Genomic DNA, 17,642 nt, shown 5'->3' with positions numbered 1-17,642 from the left:
GTCAGAGATGCCAGGCTGGACAACTTCCCAAACGGGGCACGGGATGCCCAACGCTGCCGAAATCCCAGCTACTCCCCTGCGAACCCACTCCTGGATGCAACGGGGTGCAGCACGGTCCTCTCATTGCCTACAGCCGTTCAACACAGCTTTATTGATTTCTGGGCTCTGGAGTGCCACCACCGGTGGCTCTGGCAGTGAAAAGCAAAAGGCCGAGACGCGGGAGCTCAAGAGCCACCAGCACAGCAAAGACCGTAAGGCCATTTCTGCGGGTGTCAGAGGCGCCCAGCTGGAAAACTTCCCAAACGGGGCACCGGGATGCCCAACGCTGCCGCCATCCCCGCTCCTCAGGAAAAGGACCTGGGGGTGTCGGTCGACGGCCGCCTGAACATGAGCCAGCAGTGTGCCCAGGTGGCCAAGGCGGCCAACAGCGTCCTGGCTTGTATCAGAAATAGGCGTGGCCAGCAGGAGCAGGGAAGTGATCGGCCCCCTCTACTCGGCACTGGTGAGGCCACACCTCGGATCCTGTGTCCACTTTTGGGCCCCTCAGCGCAAGAAAGACATTGAGTTGCTGGAGCGCGTCCAGAGAAGGGCAACGAAGCCGGTGAAGGGTCTAGAGAACATGTCTTATGAGGAGCGGCTGAGGGAACGGGGATTGTTCAGTCTGGAGAAGAGGAGGCTGAGGGGAGACCTTGTCGCTCTCTACGACTAGCTGAAAGGAGGTTGTAGGGAGGTGGGTGTCGGTCCCCCTCTTCCAAGTAGTTAGCGATCGGACGAGAGGAAATGGCCTCTAAGCTGCGCCAGGGGAGGTTTAGATGGGGTATTAGGAAAAATTTCTTCACGGAAGGAGTGGTCAAGCGTTGGAGCAGGCTGCCCAGGGAGGTGGTGGAGTCACCATCCCTGGAGGTGCTCCAAAAACGGGTAGACGTGGCCCTCTGGGACATGGTTTAGTAGGCATGGTGGTGTTGGGTTGACCGTTGCGCTGATGATCTTAGAGGTCCTTTCCAACCTTACTGAGCCCTAGTTTTTACTTCCAATAAAAAATAATCCAGCCAGGAAACATGAAGCTATTACTCTAGCCGTAACTGGTTTAGTGGTGGACTTGGTAGTGCTAGGCTAACGGTTGGACTGGATGATCTTAAAGGTCTTTTCCAACCTAACCGATTCTGTGATTCCACGACTGATTCTGTGATTCCTCCCCTGCGGACGCACTCCCGGATGCAAGGGGACGCAGCACGGTCCTCTCATTGCCTACAGCCGTTCAACACAGCTTTGTTGACTTCTGGGCTCTGGAGTGCCACCACCGGTGGCTCTGGCGGTGAAAAGCAACAAGCGCTCTTCGGCAATGCCTGCTCTGGCTGCTCCCTTCTGCCAGGGCGCCATTGCCAAACATCACCGTCATGGCACACTGTGATGTCACCACGATGCATCACAGTGACATGCCAGAGTATCCCACCGGTACCCACGGTCAGCTGGCGCCAGTTGGCCTTTGCTTGCTGACTGGCAGCACAGGGCCTGCCTGTGCAGGGCGACGGCCAGCGAGGGAAACTTGGGTCCAGCTGGGACAAACGAAATGAAAAGGGAGCTGTCTCCCGCAGAAACACCATCCCTTTCTGCTCCGCACGAGCCAGGGCAGTGGGCAGACACCGCTGCTGCTGGCCCTGCAGGACAGGGGGAAAGAGCACCCTGCGACGCTGCCGGACGAGCGAGAAAGGAGGAGCGGGATGCCCAACCTGGCCGTGACGGACACGAGACCAGACGAGTGCCTCCCGTTTCCGGCGAGAGCGTGGGCGAGGCCAATGGACTGTCGTCCCTCTGCTTTCCACAGAAGCTTTGGCACATGGTGGAAAGCGAGCGGTTTCGGTCCATTTGGTGGAGCGAGGGTGGAAAATGCCTGGCCATCAACGAAGAGCTCTTCAAAGAGGAGGTGCTGGGCAGGGGAGGACCTCTGCGGGTTTTTGCCACGCAGAGCATGAAGAGTTTTGTGCGGCAGCTGAACCTCTACGGATTCACCAAAATGCCGCGGGATTTCCAGCGATCTGCCTCCCTGCCTGAATTTCTGGCGGAAGAAGCGGCAGCTTCCGCTCACAGCCAGGTACGGCGCTTGCTCTGCACAGCAGCCAACGCTCACAACGCTCTGGGGGGAGAGACGGGCCTTCACATCGAGTCAGGCCCTGTCATACGGGAGATGAGGGTGGTAGCGAGCGGCCTGGTTTTAATTTTCTTCTCAGGTCGCTTTCAGGAAGGTTTGAGTTAGTCTTGCTGACCGGTAGAAAGGCGGATAAAACACGGTTCGCTTATATCCGCTGACTTTGAACCCGTTACATGGAAAGACAGACTCAGCGCAGCCGGATTTCTTGCGATGTCTTTGCTACGTGTCTTGCTGGGCCAAACCTGAACCCTGCCTGCGGCACCTGCTGAGTGCCGAGAAGATACATCTGAGGAGCAGAGTATTGCCTGCCCGCTCACAGCCACACTGAAGTTGCCGAAAAGTCGGGGTATTTGGCTTTCGAAAGCAGCTCTTACGCTTCTGGAAAACCTACGCTGCTCTGCTCCCAGACGGCAAAGCCCCGGGGTGGCCATGCCTGAACGGAAGCGTCACGTAACGTTGTAGCCTGAGCTTTAGGTTTCCAACGCCCCTGGGAGTCCCTTCCAATAGCCACGCTCGTCTTTTGCCATTCAGAGTCTTAGTTCTCGTAGCTTGGGGTTTTCCAGTCTCGGGAGGGGGGCAACTAACACTTCTCCTTTGCTTTTTTTAGATACTCTACTACTACAACCCCACCTTTAACAGAGAGCATCCCCACCTGCTGGAAAAGTGCAAGAGGAGAGTCGGCATCAAGCGGAGAGCCCCAGACGCACCAGAGGCGGAGGGAAGGCACCCCTGCAGAAGCCCAGAGGGTCGGCCTGCAGGGCACACGCGGGCGTCTCCACCCGGGACGACCGCACCCGCCAAGCGACGGGCTGAAGCACCTCCCGGCCTCGGCAGCGCCCATCCGTCTCCACTGGCAGCGGCTCCCACGCTTCCAGGGCCTGCCGGAGCAGCGGGCAGCGAGGGGTTCACCCCTCTGGCCCTCTTCTTTCTATCACCACCCAGCAGCCAGAGCCCGGACGGCCTCCAGCGTGCTGCTCGTGCTCCTCCGCGGTTTGCAATGCCCGTGCTGGCAGCAGCCTCGGCTCTGCCGAGGCCCAGGCCGCCCCACGGCCAGAGCCCCGCGCTCCCCCACTGCCCCACCTGCACCTGCAGACCCAACCCTGCAGGTGGGCCCCAGCGCAGCACGTCCTAGCGGGAGCACAGACAGTCGGCAGCCAGTCAATGGTGCCCAGTTAATAGCGTTGTTAATAGACAGAGCTTAATACTGTCGGTAAGAAGAGCCTAGCAGGGTGCCTAGCAGAGCTGGCAATAAACTGTTTGGACAAGAAACCTTTTCCAGTCGTCCTGTCCTCTTTGCACAGCAAAAGCCCAGGCTGAGTTTATATTTCACCCACCAAAGCAGAAGCCACGGGTCCACAAGCACTTTAATCCTTTTGCCCGGCAATCGAGCCGAGATCCTCAGAAACCAGAGGTCTTGCGCGCACTTGGAGAGCTTCCCACGTCTGCGTAAAATCCTCTAGAGGCAAACCAAAGTGGGAACACGGGTCTGACCAAAACGCCCCCGATGACATGGCTCCTTTTCAAAACGCTAACCCCGACCTGGGGACATCCCGGCTACTGAGCCAGGTGCTACAAACGCCTGGCTTTGCAACGTGCTCTCCGGCACAGGACACGCCGATTGCTCCTCGCTTCACTTTTCCAAGGCCCCGGGCTCCAAAGCGGGTGCACGACCCCCAGCGGGGGAGCACGAACCCTGGCCACTGGGGTGCGGCAGGGAAATACCAGGCCTTCCATTTGTTTTAGGGCCAAGAAAAGAAGAAGAAACTAAGCTTCACTGTCATTTAAGACACAAAGTCATGCCGGCGTCCCCACTCGCTCCGCTCCTTTCTTCCCCCCGCCCCCGCCCCCGCCAGACTCTGGCCTTTTCCAGCACTGCAGGGTAACAGCAAAGTCCAGCTGAGCTGCGCCTTGCCTCTGCCTGGGCCAGGCCTTCAGGGATGCTCCGGCAGTTCCAGGAGACCCTCCCTGCTCTGCCCAAACGCCCATCACCGAGCTCTGCCCACGCTGTCCTCACGCTTAGCGTCCTCACCTTTGCTGCCCTAACACTCACGCCCACGGGGTCGTAAACCTCCCAGGGCCGGATCCAAATGCCAAAGGGAAGAGAATCCCACCGCCTCGAGATCAGACCTTTCCTTTACAGAAAAAGCACCTGATCCTCTAGAGAGGGGGCCGATTCATAAGCTTTACAGAGCGGCATCGATTTCGCTGCGTTTGGTCCCACATTTGAGGGAGCAAAGAGAAGCAGAGGAACCGAACCAAGGAAAGGGGGGGTGCGCACCTCCCGTTCCTTCCGTTTCCTTTGCACAGCCTTCCTAGAGGTTTACTTCCAGCGGATCCTACAGAGCAGCCCCTGGGAGGCTGCTGAAATCCGGCGGGGGAGCATCGCCTGGGCGCACGCCTATTCCCTTGCAGAAGCAGTGCTCTCCAAATGGCAGAGCCCTTCTCTGCCTAGAGAAGAAACGGGCAGCAAACAGGAAGAGAGTTCTGTTCCCTTGCCTTCATTCTGCTGGGGAAACAGGCTTCCCCATGCTGCTGGACAACCCAGAGGGAAAGAAGGGGGACCAGGAGGGACCTAGCCAGGGTAACGCACGGGGGCGGTGCCGCCACGTCTGGGTGAGGAGGGACCCCGCAAACCCAGCACTCCGGCCGCTGGCTGCAGCCCCAGCCCTGCTGCTCCCCACTCTCTGCCAAAGGCCGAGACGCGGGAGCTCAAGAGCCACCAGCACAGCAAAGACCGTAAGGCCATTTCTGCGGGTGTCAGAGGCGCCCAGCTGGAAAACTTCCCAAACGGGGCACCGGGATGCCCAACGCTGCCGCCATCCCCGCTCCTCAGGAAAAGGACCTGGGGGTGTCGGTCGACGGCCGCCTGAACATGAGCCAGCAGTGTGCCCAGGTGGCCAAGGCGGCCAACAGCGTCCTGGCTTGTATCAGAAATAGGCGTGGCCAGCAGGAGCAGGGAAGTGATCGGCCCCCTCTACTCGGCACTGGTGAGGCCACACCTCGGATCCTGTGTCCACTTTTGGGCCCCTCAGCGCAAGAAAGACATTGAGTTGCTGGAGCGCGTCCAGAGAAGGGCAACGAAGCCGGTGAAGGGTCTAGAGAACACGTCTTATGAGGAGCGGCTGAGGGAACGGGGATTGTTCAGTCTGGAGAAGAGGAGGCTGAGGGGAGACCTTGTCGCTCTCTACGACTAGCTGAAAGGAGGTTGTAGGGAGGTGGGTGTCGGTCCCCCTCTTCCAAGCAGTTAGCGATCGGACGAGAGGAAATGGCCTCTAAGCTGCGCCAGGGGAGGTTTAGATGGGGTATTAGGAAAAATTTCTTCACGGAAGGAGTGGTCAAGCGTTGGAGCAGGCTGCCCAGGGAGGTGGTGGAGTCACCATCCCTGGAGGTGCTCCAAAAACGGGTAGACGTGGCCCTCTGGGACATGGTTTAGTAGGCATGGTGGTGTTGGGTTGACCGTTGCGCTGATGATCTTAGAGGTCCTTTCCAACCTTACTGAGCCCTAGTTTTTACTTCCAATAAAAAATAATCCAGCCAGGAAACATGAAGCTATTACTCTAGCCGTAACTGGTTTAGTGGTGGACTTGGTAGTGCTAGGCTAACGGTTGGACTGGATGATCTTAAAGGTCTTTTCCAACCTAACCGATTCTGTGATTCCACGACTGATTCTGTGATTCCTCCCCTGCGGACGCACTCCCGGATGCAAGGGGACGCAGCACGGTCCTCTCATTGCCTACAGCCGTTCAACACAGCTTTGTTGACTTCTGGGCTCTGGAGTGCCACCACCGGTGGCTCTGGCGGTGAAAAGCAACAAGCGCTCTTCGGCAATGCCTGCTCTGGCTGCTCCCTTCTGCCAGGGCGCCATTGCCAAACATCACCGTCATGGCACACTGTGATGTCACCACGATGCATCACAGTGACATGCCAGAGTATCCCACCGGTACCCACGGTCAGCTGGCGCCAGTTGGCCTTTGCTTGCTGACTGGCAGCACAGGGCCTGCCTGTGCAGGGCGACGGCCAGCGAGGGAAACTTGGGTCCAGCTGGGACAAACGAAATGAAAAGGGAGCTGTCTCCCGCAGAAACACCATCCCTTTCTGCTCCGCACGAGCCAGGGCAGTGGGCAGACACCGCTGCTGCTGGCCCTGCAGGACAGGGGGAAAGAGCACCCTGCGACGCTGCCGGACGAGCGAGAAAGGAGGAGCGGGATGCCCAACCTGGCCGTGACGGACACGAGACCAGACGAGTGCCTCCCGTTTCCGGCGAGAGCGTGGGCGAGGCCAATGGACTGTCGTCCCTCTGCTTTCCACAGAAGCTTTGGCACATGGTGGAAAGCGAGCGGTTTCGGTCCATTTGGTGGAGCGAGGGTGGAAAATGCCTGGCCATCAACGAAGAGCTCTTCAAAGAGGAGGTGCTGGGCAGGGGAGGACCTCTGCGGGTTTTTGCCACGCAGAGCATGAAGAGTTTTGTGCGGCAGCTGAACCTCTACGGATTCACCAAAATGCCGCGGGATTTCCAGCGATCTGCCTCCCTGCCTGAATTTCTGGCGGAAGAAGCGGCAGCTTCCGCTCACAGCCAGGTACGGCGCTTGCTCTGCACAGCAGCCAACGCTCACAACGCTCTGGGGGGAGAGACGGGCCTTCACATCGAGTCAGGCCCTGTCATACGGGAGATGAGGGTGGTAGCGAGCGGCCTGGTTTTAATTTTCTTCTCAGGTCGCTTTCAGGAAGGTTTGAGTTAGTCTTGCTGACCGGTAGAAAGGCGGATAAAACACGGTTCGCTTATATCCGCTGACTTTGAACCCGTTACATGGAAAGACAGACTCAGCGCAGCCGGATTTCTTGCGATGTCTTTGCTACGTGTCTTGCTGGGCCAAACCTGAACCCTGCCTGCGGCACCTGCTGAGTGCCGAGAAGATACATCTGAGGAGCAGAGTATTGCCTGCCCGCTCACAGCCACACTGAAGTTGCCGAAAAGTCGGGGTATTTGGCTTTCGAAAGCAGCTCTTACGCTTCTGGAAAACCTACGCTGCTCTGCTCCCAGACGGCAAAGCCCCGGGGTGGCCATGCCTGAACGGAAGCGTCACGTAACGTTGTAGCCTGAGCTTTAGGTTTCCAACGCCCCTGGGAGTCCCTTCCAATAGCCACGCTCGTCTTTTGCCATTCAGAGTCTTAGTTCTCGTAGCTTGGGGTTTTCCAGTCTCGGGAGGGGGGCAACTAACACTTCTCCTTTGCTTTTTTTAGATACTCTACTACTACAACCCCACCTTTAACAGAGAGCATCCCCACCTGCTGGAAAAGTGCAAGAGGAGAGTCGGCATCAAGCGGAGAGCCCCAGACGCACCAGAGGCGGAGGGAAGGCACCCCTGCAGAAGCCCAGAGGGTCGGCCTGCAGGGCACACGCGGGCGTCTCCACCCGGGACGACCGCACCCGCCAAGCGACGGGCTGAAGCACCTCCCGGCCTCGGCAGCGCCCATCCGTCTCCACTGGCAGCGGCTCCCACGCTTCCAGGGCCTGCCGGAGCAGCGGGCAGCGAGGGGTTCACCCCTCTGGCCCTCTTCTTTCTATCACCACCCAGCAGCCAGAGCCCGGACGGCCTCCAGCGTGCTGCTCGTGCTCCTCCGCGGTTTGCAATGCCCGTGCTGGCAGCAGCCTCGGCTCTGCCGAGGCCCAGGCCGCCCCACGGCCAGAGCCCCGCGCTCCCCCACTGCCCCACCTGCACCTGCAGACCCAACCCTGCAGGTGGGCCCCAGCGCAGCACGTCCTAGCGGGAGCACAGACAGTCGGCAGCCAGTCAATGGTGCCCAGTTAATAGCGTTGTTAATAGACAGAGCTTAATACTGTCGGTAAGAAGAGCCTAGCAGGGTGCCTAGCAGAGCTGGCAATAAACTGTTTGGACAAGAAACCTTTTCCAGTCGTCCTGTCCTCTTTGCACAGCAAAAGCCCAGGCTGAGTTTATATTTCACCCACCAAAGCAGAAGCCACGGGTCCACAAGCACTTTAATCCTTTTGCCCGGCAATCGAGCCGAGATCCTCAGAAACCAGAGGTCTTGCGCGCACTTGGAGAGCTTCCCACGTCTGCGTAAAATCCTCTAGAGGCAAACCAAAGTGGGAACACGGGTCTGACCAAAACGCCCCCGATGACATGGCTCCTTTTCAAAACGCTAACCCCGACCTGGGGACATCCCGGCTACTGAGCCAGGTGCTACAAACGCCTGGCTTTGCAACGTGCTCTCCGGCACAGGACACGCCGATTGCTCCTCGCTTCACTTTTCCAAGGCCCCGGGCTCCAAAGCGGGTGCACGACCCCCAGCGGGGGAGCACGAACCCTGGCCACTGGGGTGCGGCAGGGAAATACCAGGCCTTCCATTTGTTTTAGGGCCAAGAAAAGAAGAAGAAACTAAGCTTCACTGTCATTTAAGACACAAAGTCATGCCGGCGTCCCCACTCGCTCCGCTCCTTTCTTCCCCCCGCCCCCGCCCCCGCCAGACTCTGGCCTTTTCCAGCACTGCAGGGTAACAGCAAAGTCCAGCTGAGCTGCGCCTTGCCTCTGCCTGGGCCAGGCCTTCAGGGATGCTCCGGCAGTTCCAGGAGACCCTCCCTGCTCTGCCCAAACGCCCATCACCGAGCTCTGCCCACGCTGTCCTCACGCTTAGCGTCCTCACCTTTGCTGCCCTAACACTCACGCCCACGGGGTCGTAAACCTCCCAGGGCCGGATCCAAATGCCAAAGGGAAGAGAATCCCACCGCCTCGAGATCAGACCTTTCCTTTACAGAAAAAGCACCTGATCCTCTAGAGAGGGGGCCGATTCATAAGCTTTACAGAGCGGCATCGATTTCGCTGCGTTTGGTCCCACATTTGAGGGAGCAAAGAGAAGCAGAGGAACCGAACCAAGGAAAGGGGGGGTGCGCACCTCCCGTTCCTTCCGTTTCCTTTGCACAGCCTTCCTAGAGGTTTACTTCCAGCGGATCCTACAGAGCAGCCCCTGGGAGGCTGCTGAAATCCGGCGGGGGAGCATCGCCTGGGCGCACGCCTATTCCCTTGCAGAAGCAGTGCTCTCCAAATGGCAGAGCCCTTCTCTGCCTAGAGAAGAAACGGGCAGCAAACAGGAAGAGAGTTCTGTTTTCGTAGTTCTCGTAGCTTAGGGTTTTCCAGTCTTTTTTCCAGAGTTGTCAAGAAACAACAGCCTAGTAGAGTTGGTAATAAACTCTTTGGACAATAAACCTTTCCCTGTTTTCCCGTCCTCTTTGCACAGCAAAGTTCCGATTTCACCACCCACAGCCCAAGCAGAAGCAACTGATCTGCCTGCAGTTGACCAGTTGAACCATTTCTGAGAAGAGCCCAGCCTGGTTTGTTAGCACTAGAAAGTAAAAGTCAGGAGGAGGCTTGCATGGTGCATGCACGAGGGATGCTCTTCCCCGTGAAATCTGTGAATGAGAGGTCCTCTCTTCTGCAGAGGCATTCTCCCAAGGCCATTCCAGAAGAACAGGAGCTCATGAGTCGTGCGACTCTTCAGCCGTCACAGCTGTGCCCTAGAGCCATGGGTCAGCTTTTACCAGGAGGAGACAACCTATTACCCAGCAACTGAAGGAAGAACCTCTCATAAGAGCATTTACCAAGGCACAGTTTAGCAAAGAGGATTTAACTGAAGCATCTAAACTAGATGCAGCTTCATGCTGCCCTTTTTACTGAGCAGGGGGTTCATTTCTTTCATGCTTTGCAGTGGTTTACATTAACCAGCATAAGAAATAATGCTGCAACTTCGTAAGTCCCCAGTAAACATGCAGTGCTATGCAGCGCAGTCCCATCACGGAGAGATTGCCCAAATTAGGGCCTAAGATCAGAGAACTGAGTGTGTGATCCCCCCACCCCAAGCTGAACATCCAGATGAAGATGCCAATGTCTTCATCTAAGCTGAACCAGGGAAGTAGTGTTTCATCTCATGCCTTCTCCTGATCGCTTTAAGACAGGTATTGCTGAGTCAGCAGCCAGGGTTACAGAAACCGGTGATCTTTCATGTCATTCCAGGGCTGAACCTGTTTGCATAAAAACAAAGTGCGGACACTGGTTTCACACTGCAGCCCTCATGCCTGGGAGGAGCAGGGGGTCCTGTGCACCTCTGGCCACAGCTGCACAGGCACATCTTTTCACCCCATCACCTCCACTTGCTGGCCACTCCCCATCATTCCCCATTTCGTCATCCTCTTCCCCCATTATCATAGAATGCTTTGGGTTGGAAGGGACCTTTAGAGGTCATCTAGACCAACCCCCCTGCCATGAGCAGGGACAGCTTTAACTAGATCAGGTTGCTCAGAGCCCCGTCCAACCTGACCTTGAATGTTGCCAGGGATGGGGCCTCTACCACCTCTCTGGGCAACCTGTTCCAGTGCTTCACCACCCTCATTGTAAAAAACTTCTTTCTAATGTCTAGTCTAAATCTATTCTTCTTTAGTTTAAATCAGTTATTCCTTATTATCCGCCCTTCCTATGTCTTTTCCCATAAATTTTCTTCTTTTTTTCTGGCTTCTCTGAGGCGTTACACTCCCAGACCCCCTGTCCCGATGCACAGACTTGGCAGCATTGTGAGGCACTGCCAGTGTCACTGGGGGACCCTCTCACCCCAAAACGTGCTGTGGTGGAAGACAAGGAGACGCTTGCAGGTGCCTACCAGTTTTATTAGCAGCCCTGTGGTCAGGTTCGTAACTGCACAGCAAGGGTCCTGGGGGCACGGGGTGGTGTCATCCTGCCTGCCCCAGTGTCCCTGGCATAGCGGCGGGGGGGGTGCTCACTCAGCGAAGCCCTGGGTGTTGCAGCGGGGTCCCTGCCACTTGTCATAGCACTGGCAGCTGAACTCTTTGGCCAGCTGGAGGGCATCATCACTGGACTCCAGGCTCTGCACCACCAGCCAGGGCTTGCCAGCTTGCAGGTCGATGGTGAAGCGGAAGGGGTCAAGGTGGAGGAAGCCCTGCTTGTTCTCCTGGCGCACGCAGCGGCCCCGGCCGGAGCACAGGCTCTGGCTGCACAGATCAGCGCTGGCCGTCACATTAACAATGTAGTGGCCCAAGGGCCCCTCCACGTAGTCCTTTAGCCTCAGGCACATCTCCTGCAACAGCACATGGTGTCACTGCCCTGCATGGCCAGGGAACAGGGGTGTCCCCAGGGGCGGTGGTGCAGTGCCACCCGCCGCACTCACCTTGGAGGTGCTGTAGTTGAGGCTGCCCCAGAGGACGATGCCAGCAGCACCCTGAGCCGCGCTCTCCCCGATGGTGTTCATCAGGTCCTCCTGCACCCAAGGGGAGAGAAGTCAACAATGCCCAAAGCCCCCGCACCACCCCGGCAGAGCTGAAGATGCCCTGGCACCAACCCATCAGCCTGAGAGGTGCCCACCATCCCCACGTCCCCATCACCTGGGAGAGGAAGTCAGTGGTGCAGTCAAAGGCAATCTGGGAGTAGGGCAGGACAGGGATGCCGCTGGAGAGGATGCCACGCTGGACAGCGAAGGCCTCGGCGATGCGGTGCCGGACGTAGGTTAGTGCCTTGTTAGTGCCATTGAAGCAGGAGGGCAGGTAGATGCTGGGGTACAGCGCCTGGCTGCTCTCCCAGAGCCACCACAGCTCCTTGTTCCTCTGCTGCTCCACCACCGGACACATCCCAGTGTAGGGCACGCTGTCAAAGTCATTGTTGTAGCAGTTGGGGAAGCCATAGAACCCCCAGTAGCCATCGGGACAGAGGGTCTTACCCAGCTGCAGGGTCTGCTCCATGAAGTTGCGGGCGCTCTGCTCAAACTGCTGCTTGGCTGTCTCCTTCACCAGGTTGGGGGGCCACTGCGGGTGCTGCTGCCGCACCAGCTCCTCTGACTTCTGCTGGTAGATGTCCATGGAGGCCCAGTTGCGGATCCAAAGCGGGCGCCACTTCTCCCAGTCGATGACAGCCAGCCCGCTGTAGGCAGGGCTGGGCAGGGTGACTTTGATGTCTCGGGCGGCCTCATGGAGGTGGGCCTGCAGGCTGGCATTTTGGGGGAGCCCCCCATTCACTGGCACCCCCTTGGATGTGTAGTAGGGGACGAAGCCCAGCTCCTTGTTGTAGAAGAGGGTGATGTCCTGCCCGATGAAGGACTGCTGGTCATTGGCCAACACGTCGAAGACCTCCAGGTTGAGGGTGACATTGTACTTCTCGGCGCAGCGCTCGGTGGGGATGTTCCAGATGGTGACGAAGGGACGCTTGACAAGGACAGGGCCAGGCCCCCCAGGGTGGGCCGGGGCAGGCAGGAGCAGCAGGAGGACCCAGCAGGACCACCCTGATGCCATGGTGCCGGTGGGCGCGGGACGGGTCCCGGCGCTGCCTGGGGAGAGCTGAGACGGACTGAGACCTGGGCAGGCCTCGACGCTTTTATCCCCAGCCCAAGCCCGGGCCCGCATTAATCCACACCCCTGTCCCCGAGCGGTGCCAGTCACCTCTCCCACCTCCTCACGTGACGTCCCCAAAGTTATCAGGTTATCAGCAGCTGGAGCCCAGCACGGGGGCCCCCGGCGCGGGGACGGCGGCGTGCCAACCCCGGTTAATGACTGGCGGCGGCAGGCCCGGCTGGGGAGGAATGCGCAGAGTCAACACCCAGTGACTGGCCGGCGATGAGCTGGGCTGGAAAGACAAACAGACACGGACTGGGTGGGGAGGGCAAGGTCACGGTGACGGACGTGGGCTGGGCCGGGCGGGCGCCGCTGGGAAAGCGTCGGCCATTAGCTGGCAGGAGGAGGGCACTGCTGGGAGGAAGCTCACAGCATCGGGCAGGACCTGGCAGGGCACAGCCCGGGGAACGGCAGTGGCACAGGAGGGCACCGCCTGGGGACACTCACGCGTGGGGACAGCAGCCGCAGGAGGGCAGCGCCTGGGGCCGCGCACAGCAGCCGCGGGGCGCTGGCCGGAAGGTGGCTGCGCCGCGCAGGGTCGGGCGTCCTGGCACCGCGGACCCGGGCCGTGCCACCGGGCACCCCAAGGACGGGGCAGCGCCGGAGCGGCCGCAAGGGGACGGGCAAAGGCGGCGCAGGGCGGCGCCGGGGACCGTGCGGCGAGGGGACAGGAGCCGGGCGAGGGCACCGCTCGGGGACACTCGCGGCGCAGGACAGCGGCGTTCAGGGACACTCGCGGCTCAGGGATGCCCCCGGCCCCGCAGGGCTGTACCCACCCCCGGCCCCACGCGGCTGTCGCGGTCCCGAGGGGGGATTCCCCCCGCGGCACGGATCCTGCCGTGCCCACGGCCCAGGCTCGGCGGGGCGGGGCCGAAGGCGTGTCACCGGCGGGAGGCGTGGCCAAGGCAGCCCGGGGGCGTGGCCACGCCGGCCTGCTGGCGGCCCAGGGGCGTGGCCTGCGGCAGGGGGCGTGGCCAAGGCAGCCCGGGGCGGTCCCGCCGCAGCCTCCACGTGGGTGGCCCGGCCGCGGCACCGCGGGGGAAGCTCCAGCCCCTGCCCCGACCTGCGCGCCCACCCCCGGTGCCCCCAGCCCCGCCCAGGGAGGCCATGCCTGGGAGTAGGGTTAGGCAATAGTAGGGTGACCTGTGAGCGTTCCCCCAAATCATCCCACACCCCTCTCATGCTCCACCCAGCTTTATTCAAGTTAAAGCACAGGGGCTCAGCACCACTAAGCACCCACTCCCTGCCCCCAACCCTCTCCTTAGAACAGGAAAGGGTCCCCCATCCCCCAATCCCCATGGGGGGCACCTGCCCCACAGCAGAGAAGGGACAACCCCAAAGCTCTTCCCCCACAGCGAGGGGCAGCCCCCCCATAACGAGCTGCTTCACAGGCAGGGTAGGGATATCTTAAATAGGTCCCCTACACCACCACAGAAGGGGGGTGCTGGGAGAGCCAGCTCAGTCCAGGGGGGGGTAGCACCAGCTTGCAAGCAGCAACAGGACCCCGAGTCCCAGCGGTGCCAGGGGGTCAGGGGCATCACTGCGGGGGCCAGCAGGCACCTGGCAGCCACTGCCCTGCCAGCCCTGGTAGCAATGGCAGCGGAAGTGGGTCCGTAGGAAGAGGGTGTCAGCAGAGGACAGCTGGCCCTCGGCCCAGAAGAGGGGGTGCTGAGGGTGGTCCCCATCCCGGCGCCGCAGCTGGAAGCTGGTGGAGTTGAGGTGGAGGAAGACATCAGCCATGCTGTCCTGGCGCAGGCAGCGGCCCCGGCCCTGGCACAGCGCCGTGCTGCAGAGCTGCGCTGCTGTCGTGACATTCACGATGTAGCGGCCCAGGTCCCCCTCCAGGTAGTTCTTGATGATCTGGCATGAGTCCTGGGGAAAGGCAGGCATCAGGGGCATGTTGGGGTGCCCCAGGGAGAGAAGCACCCCAGATGGAGAGGGCAACCCAACCTCAAGCCACTGGTCCCCCTCTGGGGGCAGGTGACCCCCCCACACCCATCAGCTACTGCCCCAGGGGAACACTGACCCCAAACCTACCCGGTTTTTAGTGTAGTCCGCATCACCCCAGAAAATGGCCCCAGCTGCACCCAGCGCTGCACTCTCTCCAATGGTGGAGATCAGGTCCGGCTGTGGGGACAGAGCCTCATTAGTGCCCACAGATCCCATGCAGCACCCACACCCCCCAGCACAGTGCGCCCCAAAAAGCCCACTGCAGGGTCAAGGAGGCAAGAGCCATCCCTGCTCCAGGGGAAAAGGTGACTGTCCCAGCAACTTGAAGGCAAGGCTCCCCACCACCACTGCCCTCCTCAGGGGCTAAGAGAGCACAGCACAGAGGCTGTGGGCTCACACAGCCCGGGGTCCCAGCCGCTGGGACCCAGGAGTCCTGCAGCACCTCTCATGCACTTCCTCAGGGACAGTGACCATCGGGGCCCATCCTGCTGCTGGACAGCCTGCCCATAAAGGGGGAGTTCATGGCACCCTATTGCCCACCCATGGAGTGGCTGAGCCACAGGTGCCTACACTCACTGTGACCCCCCTGGGAGGAAGGCAGGGCTGGGCACCCCCTCTGCTCTCTGGGGCGGCCATATGCACCAGCAACCCCATGCCAAAGGGTGCTGCTCCCTGCCCCACACAGGGGCAGCTGGGCCATGGGGTGCCAGTGACACCAGGAGGGCAGCCACCAGCCTCCAGAGCCACCCCGCTCCAGGGGACTGGGATGGGACACAGGCAGAGGGAACACCTCAGCTGGCTCCCAAACTCAGGTGCCCAGGGCTTGGGACGAGGACAACCCAGTGGCACAGCCCTACCTGGCTGAGTACATCCAGCTTGCGGATGTAGGTGGGCCGGGTGTAGACGAAGACAGGCAGGGAGTAGCCATCATGATGCTGCTGTGAGATGCGCATGGCCTCCATCACCCGCGCCCGCACAAACTTGCGGCTGTTGGGGGTAGAGGCCAGGAGCAGGTCGAGGTAGATGGAGGGGTAGAGGGCCGTGCTCTCCCTCCAGAGCCACGCCAGCTGGTCATTGCGCGTCTTCTCCACATCCGGGCACTGCCCAGTGTAGCTCTCCTTGTTCTTGCTGTAGTCGTGGTTGTAGCAGTCAGGGAAGAGGTAGAACCCCCAGAGCTGCTTGGGGCGGAAGCTCTTGGCCATGCGCAGCGTGCTCACCATGAACTGCCGGGCAGCCGACTCAAACTCAAACACGGCCTGCTTGTTCACCTCCTCGCGCGACCAGGTAGGCTGCCGCTGGTACACCAGCAGCTGAGACACCTCCCGGTAGATGTCCTTGGGCTTCCAGTTGCGAGCCCAGATGGGCCGCCACTCTTCCCAGTCGATGACGGCCAGACCCTCCTTGGCGGGCGAGCGGATGTACTTGCTGATGCTGTCTTGGAGGCGGGCGAGGTGCTCGGACAGGCTGCTGTTCTGGGGGACGCCGCCGTTGACGGCCACGCGCTGGCTGGTGTAGTAGGGGTAGAGCCCCAGGCGCTCCTTGTAGAAGATGGTGAGGTTCTGCCCCACGAAGCCCTCATTGGGGGAGGCCTGCAGGTCAAAGAGGCTGAAGTCGAGGGACACCTGGAAGCGGGGCTTGCAGTCCTGGGTGGGCACATTCCAGGCCACCAGGAAGGGCCGGCGGGTGAGCAGGGGGGCGGCCGACGGCTTCTTGGGGGGCTGCCAGGCCAGGGCCAGCAGGGCCAGCCAGGGCATGGCCGCCACCGCCGACGCGCAGCCCCCACGCATCCTGCCCAACGGGGGCCTGGGGGCAGCAGGAGAGGGGGGGTTAGGAGGGGGGGGCGGGCAAGGGGCGGCTCTTCCCGCACCCCCCCAAGGCAGACCCTGCCCCAAGCCCCTTCCCCACAAACCCCGCCCGGGGTAGAAGGATCCCGGTGGGGTGCGGGCAGAGCCCCCGGGGGCTGGTTCCCGGGAATCCCGGTCCCAAGCGCCTCCGCCCGGTCCCGCTCCCAGTCCCCTCTGCCCCCACTTCCCCTCGCTCCCGGTCTTCCCCCACCGCTCCGGGCTCCCCCGCTCCCGCTCCCCGCCGCTCCCCCAAGTGCCGGCGCGGCGCCGCCTTTGTCCGAGACCGGCACACAAAGCGCCGGGCTGTGCCGGGGCGCGGCGCGGCCCCGCGCCCCAACCTCCGCTCCCCGCCCCGCTCCGCCCCGCTCCCCGTCCCGTCCCGTCCCGTCCGCTGCCGCTCGGCGCGGCTCCCCCGCCGGCTCTCACAGCGGCTCACGCCATCCTCCGCCGCGGGCTCCCACCGGCGCCGCCTCCCCCCGCCGCCCGCTTTAAACCTCCCCGGCGCGCACCACCCGCGGGGGCGCCGCCTCCCGGCCCCGGCCGGCCCCGCCCCGACCGCGGCGCGCCGGGGTGGCGGCGCGGACCATCGCGGGGTTCTGGGGGCGCGGGCCGGCGGCGGACCCCCCCCCCCCCCCACACACACACCTCCGTGGGGCCGCGGCACCGGGCAGGGCGCGTCACCCCCCCCCGTCCCGCTGCGTTTGGTACGGCCCGTGAGGCCCCGCCCCCCGTGCGGCGGAAGGGGGCGGGGCGGGGGCGCCGGCAGGGGGCGCCGCGGGGCGCGAGGGGCTGCGGCGCGCGGCGGGGCGGGGGTGGGTCCCCAAAACGGTGGTGACCCTGAGACGGTGTCCCCAGGACGGTGGTGGCCCCGGGACAGTGGTGACCCTAAAATGCTGGCGGCTGCGGGATAACGGTGTCCCCAGCATCATGGAAGTGGTGGCGTCCCCAGGGTGGTGGTGGCCCCGGGACAGTGGTGGTCCCGGGACAGTGGTGACCCTAAAACGCTGGCGGCCGCGGGATAATGGTGTCCCCAGCATCATGGAAGTGGTGGCGTCCCCAGGACGGTGGTGGCCCCGGGACAGTGGTGACCCTAAAATGCTGGCGGCTGCGGGATAACGGTGTCCCCAGCATCATGGAAGTGGTGGCGTCCCCAGGGTGGTGGTGGCCCCGGGACAGTGGTGGTCCCGGGACAGTGGTGACCCTAAAACGCTGGCGGCCGCGGGATAATGGTGTCCCCAGCATCATGGAAGTGGTGGCGTCCCCAGGACGGTGGTGGCCCCGGGACAGTGGTGAC

General features: G+C 61.5%; 2 protein-coding genes across 2 annotated transcripts; both read right to left on the bottom strand.

Annotated features, from left to right (window-relative positions):
• Window positions 1-10,933: 10,933 nt before the first annotated feature.
• On the bottom strand, window positions 10,934-12,566 carry LOC104024537 (hyaluronidase-1). The gene is made up of 3 exons (XM_009486964.2): window positions 11,556-12,566; window positions 11,342-11,431; window positions 10,934-11,251 (listed from the first exon to the last, which is right to left on the bottom strand). The coding sequence occupies exons 1-3, from the start codon at window positions 12,564-12,566 to the stop codon at window positions 10,934-10,936; spliced, it is 1,419 nt and encodes a 472-aa protein (XP_009485239.2).
• A 1,446-nt stretch (window positions 12,567-14,012) lies between these two features.
• Window positions 14,013-16,306, bottom strand: LOC104036842 (hyaluronidase 2). Its single transcript, XM_075714182.1, has 3 exons — window positions 15,362-16,306; window positions 14,592-14,681; window positions 14,013-14,426 (listed from the first exon to the last, which is right to left on the bottom strand). The coding sequence occupies exons 1-3, from the start codon at window positions 16,289-16,291 to the stop codon at window positions 14,013-14,015; spliced, it is 1,434 nt and encodes a 477-aa protein (XP_075570297.1). The 5' UTR covers window positions 16,292-16,306.
• Between the last annotated feature and the right edge of the window lie 1,336 nt (window positions 16,307-17,642).

Source organism: Pelecanus crispus, chromosome 7, assembly GCF_030463565.1.
Source record: "Pelecanus crispus isolate bPelCri1 chromosome 7, bPelCri1.pri, whole genome shotgun sequence".
In the NCBI taxonomy this organism is placed as follows: Eukaryota; Metazoa; Chordata; class Aves; order Pelecaniformes; family Pelecanidae; genus Pelecanus; species Pelecanus crispus.
The sequence above is the reverse complement of the archived record's forward strand: the minus strand, read 5'-3'. Positions and strand labels throughout refer to the sequence as shown.